Source organism: Lissotriton helveticus, chromosome 8, assembly GCF_964261635.1.
Source record: "Lissotriton helveticus chromosome 8, aLisHel1.1, whole genome shotgun sequence".
NCBI lineage: Eukaryota > Metazoa > Chordata > Amphibia > Caudata > Salamandridae > Lissotriton > Lissotriton helveticus.
In genome coordinates this window covers 1,679,904,994-1,679,917,579 of record NC_136069.1, presented here as the reverse complement: position 1 = coordinate 1,679,917,579, position 12,586 = coordinate 1,679,904,994, and the positions used below count along the sequence as shown (strand labels likewise).

At 47.8% G+C, this 12,586-nt stretch overlaps 1 protein-coding gene across 4 annotated transcripts in view; it reads left to right on the top strand.

Annotated features, from left to right (window-relative positions):
- The window catches only part of LOC144773622 (transient receptor potential cation channel subfamily M member 2-like), a 1,628,848-nt gene that overhangs the window by 354,275 nt on the left and 1,261,987 nt on the right, over window positions 1-12,586 (top strand). For all 4 annotated transcript variants that reach the window (XM_078658771.1, XM_078658770.1, XM_078658769.1 and 1 more), the window contains exon 10: window positions 9,572-9,763. In XM_078658771.1, the coding sequence (XP_078514897.1) occupies window positions 9,572-9,763 (192 nt within the window). The remainder of the gene's footprint in view (window positions 1-9,571; window positions 9,764-12,586) is intronic.

The following is a 12,586-nucleotide window of genomic DNA, read 5'->3' as shown; positions in this document are numbered from 1 at the left end:
CAGTGGGAGCTGGGCAGGAAGCGGGATGAGTTCAGTAAGCTTGGTGCGGTAGCTCAGCTCAAATTTCCTGCGACTCTAAAAATCATGCATAATAACAAAATGCATAATGCCAGATCAGTGCAAGAGGCATATGAGTTATTAGACAGTATTGGAAAGTTGTAAAGAGAGTGGATGGCTGACTAGCTATAGACGCCATTTTCAGTTGAGATTTGGGATTTTATTTGGTGGCGGTCCTTGGTATTAGGGCTCTTCCCCTCCATATCTTACTTACCCACTTTCAATCTTTGTAAATTGGGGGATTAAGTGACCTACAATCCATCCTGAAGGTCTCTGAGGGCCAACTAGCCCACCAGGTACCTCCAGTAAGTGTCACAGAGCTGCGTTGTAGAGAGGTGGTCCGAGACCACACTCCTTTTTACACCTCTCTGCAATGCAGCTCTGTGGTGCTTACCGGAGGTACCTGCTAGACTAGTTGGCCCCCAGGGACCTTCAGGATTTAAGGGGACTTAATCCTCCAACTTACAATGCACCAGGGGGCGCGTTTGCACAGTGGTGCAGGGAGGGGGCAGGCCTGATATAACAAGTGTGGGACTTACTGGAAGTAATAGGAGGGGTAGTTGGCTGCCAAGGTTGATGTTGGGGGCTAACTACCCAACCTGCTACCCCCAGTAAATCTCACACAGTGGGATTGCTAAAAGGTGTCCGGAGGCCATGCTCACCTTTCTTCACCACTCTGCAAACATAACTTATCTGTTATAGTTAGTAATTAGCTTTTAAAAAACCATTATAAATTCACTGAAATAATCACAGGTTTCAGGGACATTATAGGTAGTTGGACATTTTACTCATACAAAACCAGACAAATGTGGCTGTTATAGTTAGTAGAGATAACTATAACTCACGCCCCCGCAATGCACTGCTGATGACATTGTATATATATATATATATGCAGAAAGAAGAGTTGCCCCCAAATGAAGAAGCCACACACGGCGAGCTGTTGACCTTTTAATCACAGGATTGCAGAAGCATACAGCCTGGCACTCTGACCACAAATGCAAAGCCAGACGCGTTTCAGGCATTCTACTGCCCTTGTTCACTGGCGAATGGAAAGCAGCAGCGAAGCAAACCACCTGCGCCGCTTTAAATGTTTCGCCCATTTGGGCGTGTGCACTTGAATGCTGGTAACTGTAGTTCGCTATAATCAAACCCAAGTGGGTGCTGCTGTACCACCAAAATGTTCAGTCTTACCCCAGTGGGTATGCTCAGAGTTTGTCAGGACTGCTGCCATGCCCATACACCATCCATGGATCGGACCCGTCGTACCTGCAGCACCTTTGATTTCTGAAGCTGCGGACCTGCGTGATGAGCAGTGGGGCTTCCTCGCAGCTAAGGCAGGCCGCTATCGATGCGGAAAGAAGAGTTGCCCCCAAATGAAGAAGCCACACACGGCGAGCTGTTGACCTTTTAATCACAGGATTGCAGAAGCATACAGCCTGGCACTCTGACCACAAATGCAAAGCCAGACGCGTTTCAGGCATTCTACTGCCCTTGTTCACTGGCGTGTGGAAAGCAGCAGCGGCAGATCATTTACAGCGGTGCAGGTGGTTTGCTTTGCTGCTGCTTTCCACATGCCAGTGAACAAGGGCAGTAGAATGCCTGAAATGCGTCTGGCTTTGCATTTGTGGTCAGAGTGCGAGGCTGTATGCTTCTGTAATCCTGTGATTAAAAGGTCAACAGCTCGCCGTGTGTGGCTTCTTCATTTGGGGGCAACTCTTCTTTCTGCATCGATAGCGGCCTGCCTTAGCAGCGAGGAAGCCCCACTGCTCATCACGCAGGTCCACAGCTTCAGAAATCAAAGGTGCTGCAGGTACAAAGGGTCCGATCCATGGATGGTGTATGGGCATTGTATTTGTATTGTATTTTAAATTTATAGTGCGCACAGCTACCCACATGGGGTCTCCCGGCGCAGGGCTGAAGGCAGTGATCATGAGATCAAAGGGTTATCACTGAGGGAAGAGCAGGGTTTTGAGATTTTTTCGAAATGTTGTCAGGGAAGGCTCCATTTTCATTGGAGCCGGAAGAGCCGGAAGAGCATTCCACAGTTTAGGGGCAAGGCAGGCGAAGGACCGTCCGCCCATTCTTGCCAGTTTGAAACGTGGAATTAGGAAATTCAGCGACTCTGCTGAGCCCCAGTTTAGGAGCAGATGGGGCGCAAGTTTTGGCAGGGGAGAGTGAAAAAATAATTTGGGTATAGTCTGCGTAAGAGTAAAGGGAAAGGCCGGAGTCTTCCACGATGGTAGCCAGGGGTCTCACGTAGATGTTAAATAGCATTGGGCTAAGTGAGGACCCCTGGGGCACCCCATGCGCCGACGAACGCACAGAAGAGGTAGAATTGGAGGAGAAAACTTGGAAAGAATGCTCACTGAGATAGGAGGAGAGCCAGGCCAATGCAGGTCCGGTCACTCCGGCCACCTCCAGTGCTTTCAAAAGAACAGGGTGTGAAACCGTGTCAAATGCGCCGCTTAAGTCTAAAAGAATAAGTGCCGAGGTTTCACCCTGATCGAGGCGAAAACGTAAGTTTTCAGTGACTCCTAAAAGAGTGGTTTCTGTAGAAAAGTGGGTACGAAACCCAGATTGAGATGGATGTAGGAAGCCAGTCACCTCGATATGGGAGGTGAGGTGAGTATTGACATGTCTTTCCAAATTTTTTGAAAATGTTGGCAGCAGGGAAATGGGACAGTAGTTAGAATAAGTCTTAGGGTCTGCGCCTGGTTTTTTTAAGAGAGGAATCACCATAGCTCTTTTCATTCCTCCGGGACTATAGATTCTTGTAAAGAAGAGTTAAGGAGATCTTGGATAACTAGAAGTAGGTCTGGAGAAAGCTGACGGAGAATATGGATGGGGATTGGGTCAAGGGGAGAACCTGAGTTGACCTTGGCAATACAACCGCGGAGCGAGTTTTGCTGGAGCTGGGGCCATTCTGAGATTTGTGCCGTCAGAGAAGGGGAGTCAGGTGAGTCCAGATTAGATAGATCAGGAGGTGTGTTGAAAAGGGTTGAAGAAAGTGATTTGTAGATCGTATCTACTTTAGAAATAAAGAAATCTGCAATGTCATTGCATTGTGTCTTACCCAGTCCCTGGGCAGTAGGGGACGTATTTGAGCCTGCTAGTTTTTTCACCATTGAGAATAGAGCTTTCGGCCGATTAGAGGCACTATTTATGGACTCCAAAACATAGGAGGCTTACGTCTTTCTGCAGTGAATGTATAGAAATGGGGCCTATTGTGAAAGGCAGAGGTTTAGAAACGGGGCTTACCACAGGTATTCCAGAGAATCCCACTGATATGTTATTTTGGCCAGACAGAACAGCCCCTGGGACCAGTGTATGGGCAACTGAGCTATTCATTGCCCCAGTATCCACTAGAAATGTTCCCGATGTTCCCAACAGTTCCCCTCGTACATAAGGTCCCTCCTGGTCAACTGGTACTGTAAAGTGGCCCCCGCTCTGTCCTTGGCTGTCTCATGCATAATTCTGTCTGTCATACCCTTCATCCCTATAATTCTCGTTGTAGTACTGTCTGGTTTGGGGATTGTCAAAGTAATTTTTCCGGGAATCCTCATGTTGCATCTCTTCTCGTCTCATGCTATTTCGGTCTATATTCCCTCGACCCCTTTGTCGTCCTATGTTAGGACCATTCTTTTCCAGCAACAGAGGGCAGTTTGCCCTCCAGTGCCCTTCCTGTTTGCAATACGAACATTGATTTATACCAATGTTCGGAGGACCTCCTCTACCTCTTCCTGCCATTGCACCCCTCTGGAATGAGCCACACCCGCCCCGTCCTGCATTCTGTCCTCTACTAACTTGCTGCAACAGAACTCTAGTCTTCAAGTCCTTAGTCTTCTTTTCTGATTTTTCCTTACTTTCATTCTCTCGATGTTCATAATATTGGGCCATACTGAGAATTACCGACGGGGCAGCCGTAGTCCACGTGCTCTCGGCTGCTTGGAGACGGGACATAACTTCGGGGAGCAAATTTGTAACAAGTCTATTCACAAATAGCCGTATCCCACCTTCCGTGGATAGGTCTTGTCCACTAAAATCTATAAAGACTTTCTCAAACCTGGTAAAGAAATCCGACACAGTTTCATCCTTCTTCTGTCTACAGGCTGTTAATTTGTCCCAATCAACTTTTCTAGGAGGAAGGAGAGTCTGCATATAAGTAATCATCTTAGCTGGTACTGCTAGTACCTCGTCTCTAGGTTTTTCTCCAGGCTTTCGTTCCTTGTCCCATGTTTTTAATTGGTCCCATGTCCCTCCCAACTCGGGGGCATGGTCCGTGTCATGTATTTGTCTCCAAATATCTACTGGGATCAAGAGACCAAAGAACAGCTCAATATCGGGTATTGTCATGATAGCAGAATTGGCGGCCTCAGTTAATTCCTTATAGTTAGCGGTGGGATTTTTTCGGGGGTCGGGGAGCTGAGCTTTTAGAGTGAGGACCTCGCTTCGTTTCCAAGGGGTATAAACCCATTGTTCCTGAAGCCTAGCGTCCACACGAGCCCTAGTTATTTGACCATATCCATCCGTTAATTCAGTTAGTTCTGAATAAAAGAGGGGGTGCACCTCTCTCATGGGGTGCTGTGCTCCCCAATCAGCGCACTTTCGGTGCATTCGTTCACGATAATGCACAAGAGTTGCTACATTCTGATATACTTCATCAGCCTGTAATTGAAATTTAATAGCTCGATCTCTTATATCGCGCAGTATTTGAGGAGGTATTCCCTCTTCGAAACACTGCTCCCATAGTGAAATTAATCGTATCGCCATGTTCTCCAAAGCCAGTTGCTGCGCGACTGGTTCAAAATCCTTCATGGTGCTCCAAATGTCTTCCAAGGTGTAAATGACGTTCCGCATCCACTGGGATGCTTGAACTATTATGGCCCTCCTTTCTTCCGTAACCGACAACGACCTAGTATAGACTCGCTGATCATTCAAGTCAGGTCTAAGGCGCTTGGGCGTGGTATCTAAGCAAACCGTGTATCGGGGATCTATGGCGGTCTGAGTCGGAGGAGAGAGAAATACAGGGTGCAAAGGGGAGGGGACAGCCGCGTCCGGTTGTAGGGATATCAGGGGTGAGGTAGTTGGTCAGAGAGTGGGAGGGGGAAGTAACGCACTTCGTACTGATCCGTCAGCAGGGGCCGTGGCAGCCGATCCCACCGGTGCTCCAGCGGCCGATGCTGCTCCAATTTGGCCTGCTCGTACCAAAGGCACGGCTGGGTATAATCCCTCTGGGGCATAAGGAGGGGGTGGTCGGGTTTCCAACAAGTCCTCTATTTCATCTCCGGTCTCAGGTTGAGTTACATAACTTTTGTCCATCTCTAAATGGAACTGTCTGCCCATTTGTGTGATATTCCCTTCAACCTTCCCTTTATCATAAGCTATAGCTTTCTGGGTGACTGTCTGTCCTGATTTAAGTTTTCCCAATTTCTCTTCTCTTATCCGTTGTCATTTTGCCTACTTCAACCATAAGTTCAAGGATTCAAACATCGACTGGTGGCTTTCCTTCATAAACAGTTTGTTTTGGATGTAATTAATCTTTTTCTCGTCAAACGACCCTGTTAGAGGCCATTGCAAATCGGAATTATCGTTGGTGTACTTATTCCAAATTGTATTAAACAAAATCGGTGTAAGACCGTGCTTCACGTACATATCAAAACTGGGGCTGCCCTCGGGAGGGGCAGGCTGTCTTTCTTCCAGCCCTTTATTTTGCCGATAGCAGCACCCAAAACATATTTTACTAAAACAAGGCATTTTTATAATGTTCACACAATTCTACTCATATACTCCAGAAACCATTCACATTCGGTCGCGTCCTTCTCACCACTCACACTCTCGTATTCTTCTATTTTCTCGCAATAAAGTGCTGTAAAGCGTCGCAAGGCAATAACTTTTCAATGCTGGTTACTTGTTCTATGCAAATGACATGTCTTCAAAACAAACAGAGCCCGGCGACTCCTGTTCGGGGAATCGATTCAAAAGGGTTCCGGACCAACAAAATCCAACAACAAAAGAAACAGTCACTAGACTGTTCTGAGATCACCTGGTAGGCGAACCACAAACCCTCTTACAGGCCATCCCATGGTCCTGTTCTGGTTGGGTCGGGTGTCTGGGCACGCAGCTCCAGAACCCTAGCTTACCCAGTTGCTCCCAGGGCTTTCCCGAAAGAGGATCCGGCCAAGCGAGTAACTCAGTACACAGCTAAGGCACCAGGTGTTGTCTCAATTTTTCACCAAACAAGTCCGTGAGGTATCTACCCGTGCAGCCACTTCGCCGCCACGTCAGACCCCCAGATTCCCTTGTGGTCCGGATCCCCCGGCCACCACCAAAAGCAGTTAACCGCTACCAAGGAGACACTTCTTCCAAGTGTTTCTCATCCAATACAATCAAAATTCACTCACCTGGTGCACTCAGGTCTGATTGCGATTTATCCACTGCCGACTCCTACACAGACCGGCACAGTCTGTTTCTCTCTCGGGTTAATCCCGTAGGACTCCGGCGTAGGGTCTTCAGCAGCTGGGAGGGATACTGGGCTCGAGAGTGCAATTTCTTGTTTTCGTACCACAAACGGGTGTTTCAAATCAGGATTCTCTTTCTGTCCACCCACTCGGCCAGAACTCCTCCCTGTCCCTTTTACTACTGTTTACAGGAGGGGACCACCCTATCGCGGAGTCCCGGTGGAGTCGCCAACTGAAGAAACCAAAATATTACACTAATGGACTATACTCACCAATAGCCCATATACCTTATTCATGAATAATAAGTCAGTCGGCAATGGAGAAGGTTCAATCGTTTATTCTGCAAATACAAGCCCTGAAAGGGGAGCCTCAGTCTACACGACCCTCAGAGGTGCGCAGAAGAAACTGCCTACATACTAGTGGTACAAAGCATATATACGTTTCACACACAGCACAATGTCACCTTACTAGGAAAGATACAACTTGTCAGTGAGCCAGCAGGAAGACCCATATAAGGCACAATTGATTGCTAGTAGCTAGGCCTAAGCTATTCCGGGGGCAGGTCAGTAAGGTGCCTCCCTTTATATCTGTAGCTCGGGAGTGCAGGAACGGGATCTGCTAGAATGTGCACATCCCACAAGAGGGGCAGGTGTGACCTTGGGTTTCCCTGAGCTACAAACTAACGAGTGGAGTAGACAGCTAAGTCTGCCATGGTGGTTTCGTGCAGAAAGCTCAATCACGTGATTTCAGGGAAACAGTACGTGAACAAAGGGAAACAAAACAAGATGGCTTCGGTCATACCAATAGGTTTAAGTAGTACTAAAGTGAATCGTTCCTAACTACAATAATACAATGAAAATAATGTAATGCTAACATGCGGTTATAAGTTTATATTGTTTATATTAGGCCAATAACAAGTATTTATCGAATGTATATCCCATCACCTTGACTGGATCCACTCTTTCCTCTCCGACAGAACGCAGTGGGTTAGACTCCCTCCTATCCTCTCAGACCCTACACCAACTACCTGCGGAGTCACCTAGGGATCTTCCCTCATCCCATGCTATTCAATGTCTGCATTGCTCCGCTCGCCCCCATCGTCAGAACCCACGCACTCAACATTGTTTCATAAGCAGACGACACCCAACTCTTCCTCTCCTTATCCAACGAACCGAACGCAGCCAAACACAACTTTAAGCAGGCATGGAAGCAGTTGCCAAATGGATGAAAAGCAGCACCCTACAACTCAATACTTACAAAACAGAAGTACTCATTATGGGCCCACACCCCAATGCCTGGAACAACACCTGGTGCCCCCCCACCCTCGGAAGCCTGCCCACCCCCACGGACCACGCATGCAACCTCAGAATCATCCTGGACTCTGAACTCAAAATGGACCCCAAGATCAACTTTGTCGCATCCTCCTACTTCCACACTCTCCGCCTTCTACGCAAGACCTTCAAATGGATCCCCCTTGAACACAGAAAGATGGTCACTCCCGCCCTCGCCACAAGCAGACTTGACTACTACAAGGCTCCCCTGTGGCACTGCACTCTGCTCTCACTTCTGTATATCTGCTTTTGCTCCCCTGCTGAACGGCACCATGTGCTCCCCAGCTGTACATTACCCTGTGCTCCCCAGATGTGCATCAACCTGTGCTCCCAAGCTGCATTGCACCCTGAGTTCCACTGCTGTGCATCACCCTATGCTCCTCTGCTGTGCATCACCCTGTGCTCCTCTGCTATGCACCACCCTCTGCTCCTCTGCTGTGTCTCACCCTTTGCTCCCATGCTGAACTGCACCCTGGATGCCCCTGCTGTAAATCACCATGTGCTCCCCCACTGCACATCATCCTGTGCTCCACGTTTGTACATCATCATGTGCTCTGATGCTGCACAACACCCTGGGTTCCTATGTTTTGCATCACCCTATGTTCCCATGCTGTGCATTACCCTGTCCTCCATGCTGCAAATCACCCTTTGCTCCCATGCTGTACTGCACCCTGTGCTCCTCAGCTGTGCATCATCCTATGCTCCTTCGCAATACATCACCCTGTGCACTCCTGCTGTGCATCACCCTGTGCTCCCATGCTGCACTGCACCCTGGGCTCCCATACTGCACTGCATCCTGGGATACCCTGGTTCATATACAACTGTAAAACCCAGTTGTCTCAAAAAAGGAGTATTATTAACAGCCTTTATATATTTATCTGGAAGTCTAAATTAGTACACCCAGATACAGCTGTATCTGGGTGTACTAATTTAGACTAGGTTTTACAGTTGTATATATGTGAGTTAGGAGGAATCTAACCTAGGCTGGTCTTTAAACATTCCTCGGACCCTCTCTTCATGGTTTGTTATTTTTATCTACCCTGGTACATGTCATCCTGATCTCCCTTCCTGCATGTTACCCTGTGCTCTGCTGCTACATGTCACCCTCTGGTCACCTGCTGCACTGCACCCTTGGCAATCCTGCCACACTTCAATTTTTACTTCTTGCTGCACATGATCATGTGCTCCTTGCAACACTGCACCATGTTGTTACAGCTGTACATCACCCTTTGCATCCCTGCTACACTGCACCCAGGCTCCCCTGCTGCACTTCATTCTTTAGCTCTTGCTGAACATGATCCTGAGCTTAGCCGGTGAGTTTAACCTGTGGACCATACGATGGTAGAAGGAGGGTTGGGTTGTGTTGTGTGAGTAGAGACTGTTTTTGTTGTGACCACACATAGCCATTGTGTATTCTGAAGCTCTTTTGACCCATTTGTTGTGGTTTCATCTTGCTGTAGATTTTTCTACATAGGAATGGAAAGCAAAGGTTAGACATAGCATGGAAAAGCAGTGATTGTGGCAAAAGAGAGGGGACAACCAAGCACTTGTGCCATAATATTGTGGAAAGACTGGGATGTTTGAGGAAAAGGGGAGCCCTACCTGTGCTGTTTGGTACTAATAGGTTTTGGTGGCTAGTGTAAGTGTAAGTGCATGTCTGTTGCTTGGACCATGTGAGCATGTTGCAGTGTCTCACTTACTAAAGGCACATTTTGATTCTTTCAGACTATTCAGAGCTCCATGATTAACAACATACCATGTATTGTTGTGGAGGGCTCGGGACGTGTTGCTGACCTGATAGCTGAAGTGGCTGATATGGACCCCTCAAAAATCACAATTGCCCTGATCCGGAAGAAGCTGTGCAGACTTTTTCAAGATGCCTTCAGCGAAAAGGCGATTATCGAGTGCACTAAGAAGGTGAGATATCCCCTCCCCTACAGCTGGATTGACATTGGGTCACTGATAGTGCAGTGTAATTCCGTCACTCAGTGTGAAGCCTAGTACCAGAGCTGAAAACGCAATTTTTGTTTTTATTCAAGGTGAGGCAGAGTCCAGAAATGGACATATACTCTACTTCTGTCACATGAGGAGAGGTCCATCCCAGAGTGCTCACAGACTTTACTTTCCTCACTGTAGGTGGCACCATTCCAGAGCTGGCCGCACACATCAGTTCCGTTACTCAAAATGAGCATCAGCCCAGAGCTGGGCACATTGTTTTGTTCTGTAATTGAAGGGGGTGGCCTGGCTTAAATATGGATGTGCACTTCAGTCCAATCACTCAAGGTGGGAATTGAAGCACTTACCTATAGAAGTGAATGCTCACATAATTTCTCTCAGTCAACAGGAGGCCCAGAACTAATCATGGGCCAAAAATCCGTTCCGCTGCCAAAATTTGTGGATTTTCGGCAATTTTGAGGTCCGCGAATCTCGCGAAATTGCCGAAAAATTAGCAAATTCGCTCGCAGGCGGATTATTATTATTTGATTTTTTTATGGCCAGCTTACTCAAGGGACCCCTGCGCCCTTCTGCGCGATGGCATAGTAGCACACACATGGTCACTGGAGACAAGAGACAACTCCTCTGGCACTTACGCAGCTGTAGTGTAGAAAAGCACTATACATTTACCCAACAAGGTAGCACTTACTGGATTAGCCAGTAGAAAGTACTCTAGTTGAGTAGAGGTATCGCACAAAACAATGGCGTCTTCTTGGATAAATATGAAGGGCAGGGTTCAATCTGGCATGATGCTCCTGTCATAAAAATTCAACCTCAACAGGAAGCACTTACAGATATAAATGAAGCATGTGCCCGAGTTGAAGCTCAAATTCAGTAACACATTTATCAGCCCAAAAAACAATCGTGAGCTTTATCGGGGCTGGGCAGGTGTGCTTTCTCCCCATATCTACTGTGTGTGGGCGGGGCCAAACGGGGGGCTTCTATGCGAGTTCACATATCTCTTGTGTGTATAAAAGGTCAGAGACCGATCAGAGCAGCAGACGAGGAGAAAGAAGCTCCTGATCACAGGAACTTCACAGGGATTGCGCTCGTGAAAGTGAAGGATGTAAAGTGCATCCTTCACTTTCACTAGCGGTGTGCACCGTCGTTCCCGCAATTTACCCACTTTGATGGACAGCTCACTCAAGGGACCCCTGCGCCCTTCGGCGCGATGGCATAGTAACACACACATGGTCACTGGAGACAACTCTTCTGGCCCTTTACGTAGCTACAGCGTAGGAAAAGCACTATACACTTACCCAATGACCTAACACCAACTGTGATTAGCCAGTAGAAAGTACTCCAGTAATATTTCTGCAAATCACCCATAAATCTGCGAGTTTGCGGGAAAACCCGCGAACTCACAATTTTTTTGCGATTTTGCACGAATTTGCGGACCGCGGATCCGCAAAGATCGCCCATACTTACCCAGAACAATTCTGTGTGAGTCTGATCCTTCTTATATATGTGGGCATATGCCCCATGGGCATCTCTTTTTCTCTTTCTCTCTCTCTCTCTCTCTCTCTCTCTATCTATATATATATATATATATATATATATATATATATATATATATATATATATATATATATATATATATATATATATATATATATATATAAAAGCTCCAAGGTTGCCCAGCTGGCAGGAAGCACTCAGGGAATCCGCGATGCCACCTTGACTCTGTGACCCACGGAATGCAGCCTGACGCGTTTCGCAATAATTCTCTTCAGAGGCCGTTTCGTTGTGTGTCATGGCATGAGGCGCCACACCTTTATTCTGAAATGCTGCCTCCTGATAGGCTTTCACTATTCAAGCAATTTCAGCAGTCCCCCACAGCATTGTGGTATACGTAGTGCGGCGCTATTGATACCTGTATAGGTGCTATTAACACAAGTCCACTGATTCATGCTCTGTATGGGCTCCGTGAATCTCAGAGTCTTTCATTCCGGCACTTCCTCCCTCGTTACAACCTGTGCTTGTTCACAGCTCGCCGACCCGCTTCAATTCTCGCGGTGGTGCTTCCCTCGCGGCAGGGCCTGCCGCGTATATGTAAAAGCTCCAAGGTTGCCCAGCTGGCAGGAAGCACTCAGGGAATCCGCGATGCCACCTTGACTCTGTGACCCACGGAATGCAGCCTGACGCGTTTCGCAATAATTCTCTTCAGAGGCCGTTTCGTTGTGTGTCATGGCATGAGGCGCCACACCTTTATTCTGAAATGCTGCCTCCTGATAGGCTTTCACTATTCAAGCAATTTCAGCAGTCCCCCACAGCATTGTGGTATACGTAGTGCGGCGCTATTGATACCTGTATAGGTGCTATTAACACAAGTCCACTGATTCATGCCCTGTATGGGCTCCGTGAATCTCAGAGTCTTTCATTCCGGCACTTCCTCCCTCGTTACAACCTGTGCTTGTTCACAGCTCGCCGACCCGCTTCAATTCTCGCGGTGGTGCTTCCCTCGCGGCAGGGCCTGCCGCGTATATGTAAAAGCTCCAAGGTTGCCCAGCTGGCAGGAAGCACTCAGGGAATCCGCGATGCCACCTTGACTCTGTGACCCACGGAATGCAGCCTGACGCGTTTCGCAATAATTCTCTTCAGAGGCCGTTTCGTTGTGTGTCATGGCATGAGGCGCCACACCTTTATTCTGAAATGCTGCCTCCTGATAGGCTTTCACTATTCAAGCAATTTCAGCAGTCCCCCACAGCATTGTGGTATACGTAGTGCGGCGCTATTGATACCTGT